Source organism: Haplochromis burtoni, unplaced genomic scaffold, assembly GCF_018398535.1.
Source record: "Haplochromis burtoni strain Fernald_Lab_line unplaced genomic scaffold, NCSU_Asbu1 Contig_190, whole genome shotgun sequence".
Lineage (NCBI taxonomy): Eukaryota > Metazoa > Chordata > Actinopteri > Cichliformes > Cichlidae > Haplochromis > Haplochromis burtoni.
In genome coordinates, this window is record NW_024582551.1 from 570,965 (window position 1) to 588,506 (window position 17,542).

The 17,542-nt window shown below is 47.5% G+C and overlaps 2 protein-coding genes across 3 annotated transcripts in view; both read left to right on the forward strand.

Annotated features, from left to right (window-relative positions):
* The first annotated feature begins 4,432 nt into the window (after window positions 1-4,432).
* On the forward strand, window positions 4,433-14,043 carry dek (DEK proto-oncogene). 2 transcript variants are annotated; one of them, XM_042225939.1, is made up of 12 exons: window positions 4,433-4,589; window positions 5,400-5,553; window positions 5,640-5,738; window positions 5,828-5,937; window positions 6,380-6,474; window positions 7,183-7,312; window positions 7,398-7,700; window positions 7,800-7,922; window positions 11,206-11,290; window positions 11,727-11,869; window positions 12,309-12,377; window positions 13,715-14,043. In XM_042225939.1, the coding sequence occupies exons 2-12, from the start codon at window positions 5,430-5,432 to the stop codon at window positions 13,724-13,726; spliced, it is 1,293 nt and encodes a 430-aa protein (XP_042081873.1). In that variant the 5' UTR covers window positions 4,433-4,589; window positions 5,400-5,429; the 3' UTR covers window positions 13,727-14,043. The 2 variants fall into 2 exon arrangements, with proteins under 2 accessions (XP_042081873.1, XP_042081874.1); XM_042225940.1 differs by having other exon boundaries at window positions 7,398-7,691.
* A 2,408-nt stretch (window positions 14,044-16,451) lies between these two features.
* The window catches only part of LOC121815355, an 8,850-nt gene continuing 7,759 nt past the window's right edge, over window positions 16,452-17,542 (forward strand). The window contains exon 1 of the mRNA XM_042225979.1: window positions 16,452-17,542. Within this exon, the coding sequence (XP_042081913.1) occupies window positions 17,471-17,542 (72 nt within the window). The 5' untranslated portion in view covers window positions 16,452-17,470.

A 17,542-nucleotide genomic window follows, 5' to 3' on the forward strand; every position in this document is an offset into this window, starting at 1 on the left:
TACAGCTGTTGTTTCAGGACAAACTGTGAGGTCGTACTTCAGGATGGTTAAAGGAAGGACGTGATTTGTGTTTCAGCTCAAAGACGCAGGATGGTGATCAGCGTGAGAACGCTGCACAGACACTGCAGAAGCTGCTCACACAGGAAATCGTGGAACAGTGGTGGTGGTGACGCTGGCGGTGACGCGGGCCCTGCAGCATCGATACAAAATCAGTGTTTGGAGCCGACATTTACATAAAGTTTTATTTCTTAATCATTCTCGGTGTGCTTCACTCTGACACCACGAGGCTTCCGTCAGTAACAAATCTGCCTGCAGTGTAATCTGATTACTTCATTCCCTGCAGGCAGAATTCATGTTTTTTATAGTTTTTCTTTGAATTCTGATTGGACAGTTGACTCTGCCCACTGTGTGGGGTGAAGAGGAGAAGGCGGAGCAGCAACCACCCTGTTCCCGTCCACAGAGATGAAGACAAACATCCAAAGTGTGAAACTTGATAATAACAAGAGCGAGCTGGTGTGCAGCCATACGCGGCATTAATCACCCTCCATACAGGACGCCCCTCTCTCTGAGATGCTGCTGCTGTTGCTAGGCAACAGTGCGACTGAGCCCGAGAATAAAAATGTGCTCCACTTTTGTGAGCCTCACAGACGCTGCTGCCACAGCACCACCATGTGTCCGGCCTGGAAATGACCGTGTTAAATATGTTGGTGTTCGTACTTTAATTTGACAGTTACAGTCTTTAGACGTAAGTCTGAGGTGTAAAATAATACTGTTAAAATCGAGTGTTTCTATATCAAATCTGGAGGCGTTGCAATGGAAGCGTGAACTCTTGACCTCTGAACTCTTAACTCCTAAAGGGGCTATGACACTAATATAGTAAATGCACAGACTCCGGCCCCAGCACCAAAGTGAAGCCGTTTCAGAACATTTCGCTCTACAGATTTCTGAGTTGTCTGCCATGCTTGGTAAGTCATTTTTTTCTGAGATTGTTTTAATTATTATTACTTTCTTTTACTTTTGTGACTTTTTTTGAGTTGAGACAAAGCGGCGTGAAAGGCATTAGCCTCGCTGCTCGGTGAAATCTGTTGTTTGCAGCCAAACACTACAGCCTTGGAAAACAGCTTGTATGTGAATATTCAGTCAGGTTTTGGCTCAATTACACCTAAAACAATGTTTAGATTGTTGACATAATGATGCTACGTGAAGCCTGAAAACCACCAAACCGACGTAGCAAACAGCAGAAGCGCTGACTGTGGGTCGACATCCCTGCAGAGTTTTGTGCACACGGTTTAGGTCAAAATGAAACAGACTGTTTTAAATGTAGTTCGGCATTAACTGTTGTCTGTGTTCTTCGGTTGTTTGAGAGAGCACCATGTTAACAAACCTGTTCTGATATTGGCTTTAAATATGGGCAATGGATTCGTATCTGGAACTGTCTTTTGGGAAAATACAAACCACATGTTACTCAGAAATTATTCTTTTTTTTTTTGTACTGTGCTGCAATTAATTAGTACACAATTAACTTTTATTGACTCTGCACACAGGATATGCTTGGGAAGGTGGGATATGGGGGGAGTTAGAGCTCCACAAAGTGATGAAGGGAGGACGTTCATATTGACTATGTGCACGAGACAATGCTAACTTCCTGGTTTGAGACCGGATGTGGGGTTGTACATTTCCGGTAGCTTTACTTTGCGGTCAATCGCTACTGTGAAGATATCCTCCAAAATCATGTCCAGAACTCGAAAACGGAAAGATGGCGTTAAGTTACAAAGAGCAGAAGGTGGGAACACTCACCGCTGCTGTGTCGTAAAAAATCTAATGATCAATTTTGACGTTTAAAGCGTTTAGATCGATCAGTTGTTTACATCACTCAACACAAGCAGAACTGCATCACTGCAGCAGAAGACACATCGTCCACATTCAGAAGCACATCTCTGTATAATGACTGGTCTCATGATTTAAACAGGCAAATGTTCAGAATTCAAACTACAGGTGAAGAATAGTCAAACCAGATGTTTCCCGTTATGTCGAGATCAGCTCGTCAAGTACACACACACACAGCATGTTAACAAACCGTGAAAAAAGCCACACAAAAACGAATGATTGCTGGTAACGGTTTCTATACATTAGTATGTACGAAGGGTATGTTGTGACTTACCTTCAAAATTACAGCGGTCCCTCACTATAACACAGTTCACCTTTCACCTCGCTGTTTCGCAGTTTAGTGCAAGTTTGCTTTTTTTTTTACGTCACATTGTGTCCTGCGTCCTGATCGCTGCAGACGATCTCCTCCGTGACGTCTCTCCTGTACAGGACAGAATCGCTGCATCGATGCTAGCAGTGTGACTCTGCAGTGCAGTGCTGTATGTCCACGATGTCCACCAAACGTTTTGCACCGTCAAAAAATAAAATTGGCTCCTTGATTTCACCTCTCGCTGATTATTTTTAGAACATAACACCCGCGATAAACGAGGGACAGCTGAGAAATATAACATTTGAATCCCTTTTCTCTTTTGCTCTGAGGCGCGGGGGAAAATATCGACAAGTCGATGAACATCATTTACAGATATATTGGGTAAATGCCCGAGACATCTGTAGAAATGTAAATCGCAGCGTGATTCATTCATTTGCTTAACTTGTTTTGGACCGTAAACCAGGTGCAAATAGGACACCGGAAACAAAGCTCCCCACAGGAGTTTCTGCACCGGAAGTAGCATATGCTAACGTGCACATAGTCTATTGTACTGAAGAAAAGAGTAATGAGCGTGCTGTTTGCACTGACCAGCTCACCTATGTCCCTTTGGTAAGCAATATTCTAATGAAAGTCAGAGCATGTACACGTGGTGCACAGTTCAAAACAAAGGTTTTTCAGAAAAACCTGGCCTCTTTTTAATAAACGTTTGTTTCCAAAGGAATTAGTAAAATTTTAGAAGTTTTACAATGAATTGGAAGATAACTCCGATGTAGTTAAAATAAAACACTCTGTGAGAGTTAATATATAAACTCTTAACACCTAGTTAGCATTAACAAGTGTTAAATGATCAACTCCAGACAGATTTGGGATTTAACACTAAATCAGAGTTAGAAACTCTCCAAAAAGAGTTAAATTAACGCTCATGGTGTGGACCCATATAGACGCTTTAATGTTGAAATCAACTCTGTCAGTGTTAACTTGGGCATGCTGGGTTTGCTGTGTGCTGATGGTTTCATGTCATGAAGCTGCAGACTGAGCGTGCTCACAGTCACGGTTTTAATTTGAAACTCTTCGCATACATTTCCTGTCAGGACTGACAGACGGTGGCGCTGCAGAGCCCTCGTCTTTCTGGGCCATAAAAAGTTCCAGTTCATAATTTGTGCTGCTGTGAGGAAAAGGAGGGAGGGGAAATGATTAAAGGCACTTTTTATTTTCAGACGTGTTGTTGTTTTTAAATGATTCAAGATTCATTCTTGGACTCGTTTACAGCAGCTTTGTGTCGGCCTGAGAGGTTCCTGTTTTGGGGTCCTGATCTCTGTTTTTAGGTTCTGGTTCCTCTTTTGGGTTCTGGTTCTTTTTACTCTTATAGCCTGTCAAGTCTTTCCCTCCTCTGTAAGGTGGCCCCGCCCAATCTGTCCTCACCTGCTGTGATAGTGCTCACCTGTGCTCTGTCGTTCGTGTGTTTAAATCGTATTAAATTAATCCAATTTGATTAATTTTTATTGCTTAAAATGATCAGACTGTGTGACGTCAGCAGTGTCAAAGCTGCTGCGATGGTTCACATCATGTGATGTGACTCACGGCGTCCTGCAGTCAACGGTTCGACCCTCCAAACTGCCGGGGATCGAACAGTACAGGGAAGCGGGGCAGCTGTGACAGATGTGGAGCTACCAGCTGAAACTATCCTCCATTATTCCGATCGGCGCTGCATTTTCATTAAAGCGAATTCCTTTTGGTTCGGTTAAGCCAGACTTTGTCCTCCTGGTTTCGTTTGGTCTGCATGAGTTACTTTCATGAAGACGTTTGAATGTTTCTGTCACTTTTGTAATTCATTTTTGATGCTGGGGGTAAAAGTCAGACAGCGACAGTAATAAACGACCCGAGACAGACTTTTATCCTTATTAAATATAATAAATGTGAGATAAACGCAGTTTCTCTCTCACGAGGTGACATCTTTGTCTCCTTTGAGGCAGTAATCCATCATTTCATTACCAGCAGGACGAACATTAACAGCAGTATATTTGTTTTTGTTGATTTAGTCTTTGAGGTGTTCAGCACTTGTAGTTTTTATAAATAAGGAGTCTTGCTTTGTTCTTTTTATTTCATTTCTTCTATTGAAATGTTTTTCTCCTTTTTATTGCAGTTTTAGTTGATCGTTGTCCTAATCCTTTTTTTCCTGCCTGTAGTACTGAAGTGTGAACACAGGGGGCGGCAACGCGACGTCACCCGGGTTCGCTTCCCTATAAGGACGCAACGGGTTTTACGTCATCGGAGAGAGATCCAATCGGTGGTCGCCTCCGCATGAGTCCCCGCCCCGTAGAGAAACCGCCATTACAAAATCAAAAACAGAGCTGACAGGTGATCGGCGGCTCGCGCGCAGTTTCGGGAGCAGGTGAGTGTTTCTCAGCTGTTGATACACTGTTTCTCCGCGGGATTCCGGAGGCTCGTGTGCGGCTGCACCGGGCCGGTTTATCGGCGGGTTATGGCTCGGTGTCTGTTGAGCGACTAACGGCGGCGTTAGCACGCGGTGCTAGCTGCAGCCGTCCGCCGATAAACGGTAACGGCAGGTTCACGTTTTCCATTCACTTGCGGACCGTCTGCGCACAGGTGACCGCCAGGTCAGCGGGCTCGGCGGCGAGGAGGGAGGAAGCTGCCGGGTAGCGCTCAGCCTGTTAGCGGCTAACTGAGCGCCAAGAATCCGCAAAGAGCGAAGAAACAAACAAAAGCCCGCAAAAATCCCCCAGAGTCAAACCTGAGTGTTCCACACGAGCGCCTGCGCACACACCTGCCCGCGTTTCATTCAGCGAACATTCACAGTAAAGTTAAACTGGGCTCCAGGCATTGATGGCTAGCACCCGCGCTGCCAGACTCTGTTCAGAATTCAGCAGATTGTACAAAGAGACGCACCTGCCAGGTAAAACAGGAGTGACAGAGTGCAAGTGCCAACGTGATGGAGTCAGCGGACCTTTCGGCTCATGTTTCCACTCACTGTGTGTTAGTTTCTTCTCTCTGGGTGTGATTTTGATGCAGATGCTCTGACTGCTCAAAGAAAACTTGGGCATGTCTTCAGTTACACACATGGCAGCACACACCTCTCACAACCTCATGTGTGTGATGGCAGTGTACTGCTTCTGATTAGTCCAGGAGGAAGAATCCTGACCACATGCCCGCTGGTGTGTGTGTGTTTGTTTCTTGCCCCTAGGATTCGTGGAGTGTCGGCAACAGGTCAGACATGAGTGACGCAGCGGAGGAGGCAATGGACAGCTCCGCGGTGTCTGAGGAGGAGGTGGAGGACCAGCAGGAACCGTCACAGGAGGACCAGACGAGTCCCAATAAAAGAGGCTCCAAAATCTCAGGTAACGGGGATCAGACGGCGTGAGGGGCTCGGGCCTGTGGGCTGGCTCAGACCAGTGATTTATGTTTGAGTTTGTTTTGGTCGCAGCTGTGGGAGAAATCATCGAAGGGAAACGGGCAAAGAAGACTGTGGAGAGGCTCGACTTCCAGGCGCCGAAGCAAAGAGAGAAGCTCAAGATCGGAGACGGTGAGCGACGACGGGCCGTGGCCTCAACTGGTCTCAGCGTGACGTGTACGTGTCTGAACACTGCTGCTGTTCGTCTCTGTCGTTTTCAGGCAGCGGCGATAAATTGGGAGACATTCCTCGCACCAGCTACCAAATCACCAAGATGAAGCCGGCTGACCTGAAACCTCTGCACGCCATCCTGTTCGACAGACCTGGGAAGGTGGGAACGTTTAAACACACAAAACAGAAATCTGTTTTAAAAGCCGGATTACTCAGAGTAAATCCCGCTGATGGGGTTCTACTTCCTGCCACCTGCTGCTGTATCTGAGAGGACCTCTGCCCAGGAGTTAGCAGCAAACACGTTCGCGCTGTGTTTCAGTCAGTGTGGTCCAAACTGAAACTGCCGACTGTGAGAGAAACTTTAGTTCTGAAACAAATAAAGATGTCTGAGCAGGAATGTCCGTGTGGGTCAGATCCTCTAAACGCAGGACAAAGGAGACGTGAACAAAACCGTAACGACGATCTCTGCATCGGTGAAACGTCCGGTCTGCTGCCGAGCAGCGTGCGCGCCCTGAGGGGACGTGGCCGCACGGCGCTCTGACCTGTGTGCTGACCGTGTCAGGTGATCGGGCTGACTCTGAGCGCTGTTCCTTCTTTTTCAGATGGCGTTGATAAAGAAGAACCTGCGGCTGTTCAACGGCTTCGCCTTTGATGCTGACAGCGAGCAGTTTGCCAAAAAACGGGAAAAGCTTCTCAAGTAAGTGTGCGCTCAGTATTTCCATGACGGTAACCTACAGACAGAAGGTCAGAGGTCACGCAGCGCTCGGTGCGTTTACAGGAGGTTGGGATTCGTGTGCTTGGGCGGGACGCCCCATGGATAATGCCGTTTAAACGACCTGCTGACCTTCATTCAAACAAAGGGTTGCTGGTTCGATTCCAGCTGGAAACGTGATTTATGAGTTTAAAACTACCAAATCAAACACGGAGTCTCAGACACGTGACCTGTGACTTATCACCTGATCCGTGTGTCCACAAAGCTCCATCCATGCTCTGGGGGGCGGAGCCTATCCCCAGTAACCATTGGGTGAGAGGCAGAGTACACCTGGACAGGTCGCCAGTCTGACAGGGCGTTTTTATTACCACGTCATATCAAACATGAATATGTGATGTATTACTGCAGTACTACCACTGTACCCCACCCAGTGATGACTACAGAGGAGTCCACAGAGCAGACTCCTGCTCTGCGTCACACCATTCTCAGCAAACACCCACTCGGACGTCTTCAGCTGCGTGTCTGAGCGCGCTCAGAGCCGGGGAGCCGTCGCATGGAGCGGTGACCTCTGAGCGTCGGACTTTAACGCGGCGGGCAGCGAGATCGATAAAAACCTTTTGCCGTGTTCGTGAAACCTTCATCTGTCCACGATGAAGCTCGTTCTCTGGCTAACCGCTGACTCTCTCCGTGCAGGAACTCAAACTTCACAAACAGCAAGCTGAAGGTGGTCTGCAGCGTGCTGGATCTGGAGAAGAAAGGAACCCACTCGGACCTGGTGGACCGAATCCTGACCTTCCTCACTGCACCGAAGAACAGTGGCAAGGTGAGCTGAGCTACTTGTGGCGCCGAGACTCTCCTGGACCTGAACTTTTCAGTTTTTATTAAACGTGTCCTCTGACCTTCGGCAGCGGCTGCCAGTGAAGAAGAAGAGGAAATCGAAGAAGAAGCTGTCGGGCGACGACTCGATGGTGAAGAAGAAGAACAAAACCAAAACCGCCAGCTCGTCGTCCAGCCCCAAGAAGTCCAAAACAGGAAGCAAGTCCAAAGCCATCGTCATGGACTCGAGCAGCGACGAAGACGACGATGAGGAAGACGAGAAGGCGGGAGCTTCGGCGCAGGCGGAAGGATCGGACGCCGAGGAAAAACCGTCAGAGAAAGAGGAGGAGGAGCAGTCTGACAAGTCTGAGGAGTCTGCAGAGGAGGTGGTGGTGGTGAGCACAGAGTGAAGCAGGTGGAGCAGAAGGTGATCAGCTGACAGGAAACCGTCTGACGTGTGCGTGTGTGTGTGTGTGTGTGTGTGTGTGTTCCAGTCTAAGTCCAGCAGAGGGAGTAAGCGAGCACGGACACCAGCGAAGAAGACGGGTTTTCCCAAAAAGCGATCAAAGAAGGAAGTTTCAGATGAGTCTGAGTCGGACAGCGATGCAGATGAGAAGGTAAACACGCGAGCAGAGCGATATGGCCAAAAATATTTATCACGATATAAATTTGCGATAACGATAGAACTGACGATATAATTGATGCGAGACAAAATACAACTCCACAACTTTGCTAGTGCAAAAAAACCCATCCATTTATTTCACTTAAACAAGCAGCTGTTTTATGTGCATTAAAGCTATATAAACATTTAACAGTGCAAATGCAAATTCTTTGCTGAAAGTTTAACCAAAAGGCATTTCCAGTAGAAATGGGCTGACATATCCTGAGCATAACCAAGTATAACATCCACCGAAGTTAAAAAGAGGTGCTTTGCAACATTAAACTGCAGTGAGTCAAATAAAAAAGTCAAATATGTATTTTTCAGACCATAAGGTGCACGGGATTATAAGACACATTAAGGGAAACAAAGCAGTCAGATAAATGAAACTTTATTCAACTCATTCTTCTTGCTTCCTCCACTTCTGGAGGATCGTGGCTCAAGAGTTGGGAGTTCGTCTTGTAAGCGGAAGGTGGCCGGTTCGAGCCCCGGCTCGGACAGTCTCGGTCGTTGTATCCTTGGGCAAGACTGTCTGTGAAGGTTCTCAGTCATCCAGGTCATCGTAGTCAAAGGAGCTTGCAAAGAAAAGCGTCTGGACTCTTTAAGTTCTTGAGACGTCCATCCTGTATTGTAGGTTGGATGGAGGGACTTTGGCACTGGAGAGCGTGGCTGAGACTTTCATCCTGATTTGCTCTGCTTCTGTCTGTGATAATTTATTAATCCGTATGGCAGATTCTGTGGCTGTGATGAGGTCCACTATGGGCAACTGTTGTGGAGAAATGGCAAAATTGAGTCCTTTGGCTAATACTCTCTTTTCAGGTTCAGTGAGAATCCTGTCTAAAGTCTGAAAAGGAAAAAAGAAGGAACACACACATGTAAAGGAAGCACTCAAAACGTGCGGCTATCCTAAATGGGCGTTCTTAAAGTCAGCAAAGAGGCACAGAAAAGAAGACCAGACACCAGCGAGGGAGGATAAGAAGGACAGAGCAACAACATTGTCATCCCCTATGTAGCCGGTGTATCAGAGAAACTCAGGAGAGTTTTCTCCAAGCATGACATCCCGGTGCATTTCAGACCCAGCAACACCTCAGACAGAAACTGGTTCACCCGAAAGACAAAACGCCAAAACACAGACTTAACAATGTGGTGTATGCTGTACAGTGCAGCGAGGAATGCCAGACCTCTACATTGGAGAGACCAAACAGCCACTTCACAAGCGCATGGCACAACACAGAAGAGCCACCTCCACAGGACAAGACTCAGCAGTCCATCTGCATCTTAAGGATCAAAGGTCACTCTTTGAGGATGCCAATGTTCACATTTTGGACAGAGAGGACAGATGGTTTGAAAGAGGAGTGAAAGAAGCCATCTATGTCCACTGTGAGCGACCATCTTTGAACAGAGGCGGGGGCTTACGACACCAACTCTCTGCCATCTATAATCCAGTTTTGAGATCCCTTCCCAGACGCCTTAACGCCCACTCACATCCTGGGCCATCTGACCTCAGGAATCGCATGATAAGGTGGGGCCAGGTTTCACAATGAACTCACCCGAAACTCTGGCTGATTGGGACCCACACCCAGTTTCACACCTTGGCTCAGGCGATTAGAGGATCATCAGGGGGTCCTTTTGTCCCTCTGTGGGGGGAAACTCCCACTAGGTTTATATCTGGGACTCTCCACCATTTGACCTTAGAACTGAAGAAGCTTCTCGGATGAGAGGTGAAACGTCTTCAAGCAACTTAAAGAAGTCCAGACGCTTTTCTTTGCAAGCTCCTTTGACTAGTGAGTACTAAACTCTTCACACATCTTGCCTACTGGTGGTGGTCAGAAGGGCCGATGGCGCGATATGGCAGCCTCACTTCTGTCAGTCTGCCCCGGGTTCTGGCTACAACTGTAGCTGCCTCCACCCGTGTGTGACTGTGTGTTGGGATGACTGGGTGTGTAAAGCGCTTTGGGGTCCCTAGGCGGGACTAGTGAAAGCACTATACAAATACAGGCCATTTACCACTTCTGTAACATTGATTCATTAATGTTGAATCCTCTCACAGCGGCTCTATTCCCATGTTGTTGCGGTATATTAATGACTAGCCTCGTGTTGTGGATGGATTATCTCAGTTGTTCTCCTGACTGAAGTTTGGTCCGTTTACAGCATCCTGCCATGCGACTGTATTTGTCTCTAACCATCAGGAACCCTCACATTAACTTACAGCGAGTGGAAAAGTGTTAGTGTTCGTCCTCCAGCTTCAGTGTTTATGTTATGCTAACATAGCTGTGTCGCTAGCATTCGTATATCATTATATAGCAGCTAGCCCAACTTCAGTAATCCTACAAACGTCACTGCTGTTTAGCTTTCTGTCTTCATTTATGTTGGAAATGATAGCAGAGCTGTACGTTTGAATTTTTTCATAAGTCTCTCAGTCAGAACATGCTACATCATGCTTAGGTAACTAGCAAAACTAGCGAGTTAACTTCCTGCTAACTTCTAACTCAGTTAAATGTAATGAATCCTGTTTTCATGGATGCCTGGATGTTAAACTTCATAGTTCCACCTGGTAAAGCAGCAACACTGATCATTTTATTAAAGGTGAAAGAATTTAGACCGTTTTTAACTCTCAGTGATGTTTGTTTGACTTCGGGACCTTAAAGGACGGAGTTTAGGACCCATATTACTCCCAGATTTACGAGCACCTTAGTCCAACACAGTGATGCAAGTTTGATTCACAATTTATTGTCAATCAAATTCATTCATTGACGCAGCTGAAGCTTCCTCACGTTACAAACACGTCTTCATCCAGATGCAGGCTGATGTTCCCGGGAACCACCGCCTGGACCACATCCTCCTCCAGCAGCTCTCTGTGACCATCCTCTCGCTCTGCAGAGTCGATGATGGCGGCTGTAACAGCCATAATAGTGCGGTGTCTCCTTAAGACAGCCTAACTTGATGTTTAGTGATGTCACGGGTGCCCTCTGTAGAGTGTGGGAGAAGCGTGCTCACACACCTCATGTGTTTACCTCATTAACTCAACGTTACGGGTTGTATGAACTCTGCTCGCTTCATGTATGATGAGACCGCAGCCGTTCAGTCGGGCTTGTAAGGTTGGTGTTTATTAAAGGACAAACACTGTGGAATTCCCACTGCCACTGTGGTCGCAAGCTTTTGACTGTTCTGCTGAGTGTGTCGGCTGCCTCGTCCTCTAACCACTGAATACAGCCCACGTTACATGATGATTTCTTTTCCAGCCCAGGAAGAAGAAAGCCGCTGCAGCCAAACCTGCGGCCAAGACGAAGAAGGCGGACAGCAGCAGCCACCGCAGGAACAACACAGGTGAGCTCGTCTCATCGATCAGTCTGATCTGTGATCTGAGGTCTGCGGCGTCACGCTCATGTTGATCCCAGGTGTGGGTCCGACCCAGGTAGCTCAAAGTTTAACGCCCAGTTTGCAGGTAAAAACCATAAATTTATGTTTCACAGCGAAGTGCTCACTGAGACTTTAGGTGACAACCGTTAACCTTGTTACCAAAATAAGAGCCCTCAGAAACGAGGCAGCTGAAGGTGTGACGAAGACTTCCTGTTCTGATGTTTACCCAGGCTCGTCCAAAACATCCTGATTGGTCAGAATATGAGTCAGTTTAGTTCCTAATGAATTGGCCACTGCGTGTTTCGGAGCGACCTCCACAGTGAGGACGATGATGTCAGAGACCTGGCTGTAAATCTCCTGTTCTTCTTCTTCGTGTGTTTTTCTGCGGCTCGTCGTCGTGCAGCGGAGGACAGCTCGGACGATGATGAGCCGCTGATCAAGATGGTGAAGAAGGGGCCGAGCGACGAGCAGCTGAAGGAGACGGTGCAGAGTCTGCTGAAGGAGGCCAACCTGGAGGAGATGACCATGAAGCAGATCTGCCAGAGGGTCAGTCTCCCTGCTTCTTGTGTTACCATGGTTACAGATGCTGAGCAGTGTGGACAGGTGGGGGCGTCACCCTCAGGCTGCAGCAGCTGTCCAAACATGTGGCTCGAGGGCCCAGAAAAGGCCTGCCCACACACACAGTGTCGGTACTCTAACTCTGACATAATGCTCCCTCTCACCCTCACCCAACTGTAACTTGGGTGAGACTTTGTCTCAGACATGCCTTCAGACTTGTGGGGACGGACACGTTGGTCCCCACAAGTAAACCAGCTGACTGAGGGGGTCAGGGGGGTTAGAGAGTGTGTGTGTGCGTGCGTGTGTGTGTGTGTGTGCGTGTGTGTGTGTGCGTGCGCGTGCGTGTGTGTGTGTGTGTGTGTGTGTGTGTGCGCGTGTGTGTCACAGCTCAGTTTGTCTGACGGTGAGGCGTGACACTCTGTTCCAGGTGTTTGACACGTACCCCGAGCACGACCTGAGCACCAAGAAGGACTTCATCAAACAGACCGTCAAATCTGTGAGTACACACACATACACACACGCTGTTCTTCCTGATGGTGTGGGGACATTAGTGCAGTGCTTTACTGTCCACAGTAAAGGGCAGCAGCAGGTCAGAGGCGTGTCTGCCACAGGCTTCATCTCTGAGCAGTCGCTGCATGCTGTGGGTCACATGTTTGTCATTCCTCAAAACAAGTACTCTATTACACAGAATACTCGTTACCTACTCTGTAATTATCGTCCAACAATATAAACTGAGCTAGAGTCGCACACACTAACACGGAGCCCATGACGACACGCACACAAAGAGACTTCAGAGCGGTCGTCACGGTGATTGTGAAACATGAGCAGGTGCAGGTGGGGCTGCAGCCTGACTGCTCACCTGTGTGTTACCTGCTGAAGCTCCAGCCCCGCTCATCAGCCAACAGGAGATCAGCTGATTTATTCCCAGGTTACCGTCCTCCTCGATGTCAGGTTAATATTTACAGGTGAATAGAAACGTGTCAGGTTTGCTTTCTGTTGAGGTGAAATGCTTCTCACATACAGGAAGTTGTAGATTAAAGCCATGCACCAAATCTTTCTTGATAAACCACAATTAACGAGTCTTTTACAAATGACTATAAATACTTGAACATCACAGACATTACGTACAGTATTTAATGACAGCAGGAAGTGTCTGTTGTGGGCTTTTATTGTGAAAGGTAAGGAGGAAAAGGTTTGCTGATGTCCAGCAGGGTCATCTCAGAGCAGCTTCATCTTGCTGTTTCTTTAAAAACCAAAACAGGAAGCGAGTCGGCGCGTCACCATGTTTATCAAAACCACACATGTTAGAAACCATTTGATTGGCTGCTGCGTGTGGATGCGTTTCTCATTCTGCAGCCACCTGAGCCGCCACCAAAACCCCGCCCACCTCGCTCGGTGTCACCGTTCAGTCTGCAAACAGGAAGTTCACAAACCGCCGTCATGTGTTGTTTTTCACTTTGTTTCTTTACGTTCATGTACAGAACTGTGCAAAAGTCTTGAGCCTCACAGGAGGAAACGGTGATGAAGGTCTGAGGAACAGGACCTCAGCATTACTGAAGCGGCGTAGCGTCACCCTGCACGTCCTCGCGCTGAGCTGAAGGATCAAACTCTGTATTTACACGTGTGAAATCATACAGCTCTTCTAACACACGGTGGCTCAAGACCTTTGCACAGTACTGCAGCCGTTTAACCATCAGAGCACAGACCCTGCCAGTTGGTGACCCCGCCTCTGCCATGCGGCGGTGCATCATGGGAACGGCGAGGGTTTGGGGTGCTCTGGTCTCACAGGTGAACCCTGCAGGTGTTCCTCAGCTGTGTTTTCTCTCCTCACAGCTCATCACATGAAGACGGGAAGGGAACGACCTCGGCCAGCAGCTCCTCTCCCCACGTCTGCTTTCTCTTTTATATACGTTTTTTTTATTCCTGCGTGGAGCTCTCACGTGAACTCATCACTGTTGTGTCGCCCGCTGTCGAGTCCAGAGCAGAAGCTGTTTGTCTGAGGAACAGGAAGTAAAGAGAGCGTGACTCCGGGAGAGCCGAGCTCTGGACTCTGTCGTAGTCGAAGCTTTTCTCGAGTTTTCTTCTGTTGTTTTGTTCTCGTTTGAATCTTCTGAGATGTGCTGAAAAACTTTCTGATTAAAATTCTACCTTTTTTCAACAAACTCTTCTCCGAGCGCTTTCTAACCCACCAACTCCTCACAGCCACCAAACAGGAAACGGCAGCCTCAAACTCAGGAACAGGAAGTCTCCACCTGATCATCAGCGCTGCGTGGCGTTAGTTTCAGGGACTTCCTTAAAGCCTGGACATGTTTCAGGGCCGAAGTAATTCCAGAGTCACTAAGAATGAGGAAACACAGAGTGCAGACAGGAGCACCTGAGGAGACCAGTTCATTAACAAACAGAACCGATACTCAACATTATAACAAGGCTGTGCAAAGTTACTTATGTTGGTAACATCAACAAAGACGAGCAGAGACACGACAGCGATTGTTGTAGAAATCTGAGGACATGGGATTGTTTCGGCAGCAGTAAGTAAGGGATCGTTCAAACCGTGATTTTTCTCTCCTGAAGCTAACGGATAACAGGACACCTTTCAGCGTTTGACTCTGAAGCTTACTGTGCAGCGTGCCGACCGTCTGCCGATGTTGTATTGAGATGTTGATGACATGTGAGCAGCGACAAACAGGATCTGGGCTTTGACCGAACTGCTGAGTGCGTACTGTCAGAATCACTTGATGCTCTTTGCTGCCGTTTAGCTCTGCATCTCCAGGTGCAGGAAATGTTCCCGTCTCTCCTCAGGGTTGAAATTTACTGCTCGTGTGTCTGAGTCGGATGCTTACATGCACGCCATCTGTGGGGGGGGTCCCTGCAACTCAGGGGACACAGGTTTTAGATGTGTCCTTGACCCAACACAGCTGATTTAAATGGCTAAACAACGTACTTGATGTGTCGTGAAGTTCTCCGGAGACCTGGTAATGGACTAATCATGTGATTCAGGTGTGCTGACCCAGGGTGAGATCTAGAACCTGCAGGATACCGGCCCTTGGAGTTCCCCACCCTGAGCGTTCAATACAAAAATTGTATCCAGAGCTGTGAATATGATCCACTGATCCTCTAACACCGTCTCCATCTGCAGAAATCTGTGGTTTGGATCCTGCTGTGGTCTAAATACTCACAGATTACATCACCCATCGTGTGATTGTAAAAATCTGGAGCATCAAACATTATTACTGCATCGTTTGGTTTGAATGTTTTAAGTTATTCACGCATGTTAGTGGTGGAGCGCGCTCTTTCATTTTCTCCTAGGTCCTTTCTGGGTCTCATCCCGAGGAGATCGTTCCCACACTCGCAGCTGTGATTATTTTATTAGCTTTTACTAGACTGTGAAACAAACAGCTCCTGCTGCTCACCGGCATTCATCAACGAATCACAGATCACACCGCAGGTAAAGGGACAACCTGAGTGCAGCTGTGGTAGGACGAGAGGAGTCAGGTGACAGGTGATGCTGTGGCGGCGTCCCAATCCAGCGACCGCACGCTTCGTAGTGCGCGTTTGTAGACCGATTACGTCACAGCGACGTCTTTCGCTACTCAGGTTATAAGTCACTCAAATAACTTAAGGTAATTGTTTGTTTTATTCCGCGTTTTATTCGTTCCGGAGTGAATCGGTTTAGCTGAGATTAAAGTTAGTAGATTAAATTAAACTTTATTAATCCATCGTTGGGTTCCTCCGGGATTTTCACACAGCTGAATAAACGTCAAAGTGTGAGACAGTCGAGAGTCTGCAGCAGTGTCCTGTTATATTTTAGATAGGAAAGAGCAGACGGCCGAATGTATTAAACTCCACCGAGAAAGCGGTGACGCTAATCTGAAGGCGAGAACGTCACATTTCACAGCCTCGCACTTCCGGCCTTCTCGGTCTTCGAAGGACCCGGCACACAGACCGCGAAGGCCGGGTCCTTCGAAGGATGCAGCCGATGTTTTGGGACACCGCTCCAATTCTAAGAGGCCGACAAATGCGTCCTTCATTTCCCCAAAGTTGAAGTGTGGTCCGGTGTACACTTCGTGGTCCCATATATCCCACATTTCATAGCGCGGCGGTGGGTGTGGATATTTTGTTCGAAAACAAACAAACAGCGGATGCCTGAAGCGGAGCAGCTGAAGAGTAAACTTTCAGTAAGTACTGAATATGATGTCACTTATTTATGTGCGACTGTTTAATAATGAAGAACATTAAAACATGACTGTTGGCCACATGTCGGCAAAGTCATGTGACGTTAGTGACGTTTGTACTAACTTGGTTTTAAAGCCTTTAAATATGCGCCGTTCAATAGTCGACCTTAATCTCACAGAGATGTGATGATTTATGGATAATTAAAGTCAGTCATATATCCACAAACACAACAAGCTGAAAGTCAGTGATGCTGCTCGGTTTGCAGTCCTGAACATCACGGCACAAGCAGGATCCACTGCACTGTTAATGTGAGCTGTGTTATATTGCTGCCTCTGATACTCAACTAATCAAAGTGATGTCATAAAAAATTAAAAAAACATTTTTCTCCATTTCTGTCACACAAAGCTGTATGAAACGTTTCTCGTGGTTAGTATCATGGTTGCTAGGCAACCTCAGCAGCACGACGGAGGCCAGACCGTCCCGTTTCACAAGCCTCTCACTTCTCCTACTTCGTAGTACGCACAGTTCGCGCACTACATACGGCGGGTACTAGGAAGTACGAGAAGGGTGCGGTCGCTGGATTGGGACACAGCCTGTATGTGTGAGAGGAATTTGCATCATAGCTCAGTGGCGCCACCTGGTGACAACATGACATTAGTGTTCAGAATGAAGCCTGGATGGGAGTATCGGGGTCACACATGTGACAAACGCAAATCACTCCATCTGTTTATGAAACGCCATCAGCAGCAGCCAATCAGTGAGGGACAGACTTCATGAAGCGTGTGCTTTGCACAGGGGCAGGAGAAGCAGAAACATCTGCAACATCTGTTCACTCATCATCAGTCCTGTTAGTACGCGGGCAGCTGCTGGCATTTATGTTTATGTGCAAGGCTAACATCTCATATTTACTGCACACAGCGTTACCGTAGAGACGCTTTGGAAGTACATGTTAGGCAGCCTTCGTCTCTGAGAGGACGTCAAATTCTAACGTGTTAATAATGAAAAACTGAGATTGTTCTTGTTCGGTCGATTGTTAAAAAAGACAAAGAACAAAAGCTGAAGGATAACATAAAATAATGTACAATGTTTCTCACAGCTGAACACGAACAAAGCAAAGAATGGGGACGTTTCCTCCTATTTAGTGTCTTTTTGAATATTTTGTTGAGAATGAACGCGACCGTGGTTCAGGGGGTTGGGAAACTCATCTTGTAACCGGAAGGTTGCCGGTTCGATCCCAGCTCCGTCTGTCTTCGTCGTCCTACCACCTACTGGTGTTGGCCAGTGTTGGCGCGATGTGGCAGCCAGCCTTCTGTCAGTCTTCCCCGGGGAAGCTTACCTCCATCAGTGTGTGAGAGTGAATGAATAGTGGGATTGCATTTATATAGCGCTTTACAATCTATCATTAATGACACCAAGATGGCGCCGAGTATGGCAGCCTTGTCGCGAGCTCCCCCAAGCAACAGCTTTTTTCTGTGTTTAATTTTACTT

Coding starts and splice junctions, on each gene's coding strand:
- dek (XM_042225939.1), top strand. CDS start 5,430: ATGAGTGACGCAGCGGAGGAGGCAATGGACAGCTCCGCGGTGTCTGAG. Junction 6,475..7,182: donor AAACGGGAAAAGCTTCTCAA/GTAAGTGTGCGC, acceptor CTCTCCGTGCAG/GAACTCAAACTTCACAAACA. Junction 7,701..7,799: donor CTGCAGAGGAGGTGGTGGTG/GTGAGCACAGAG, acceptor TGTGTGTTCCAG/TCTAAGTCCAGCAGAGGGAG.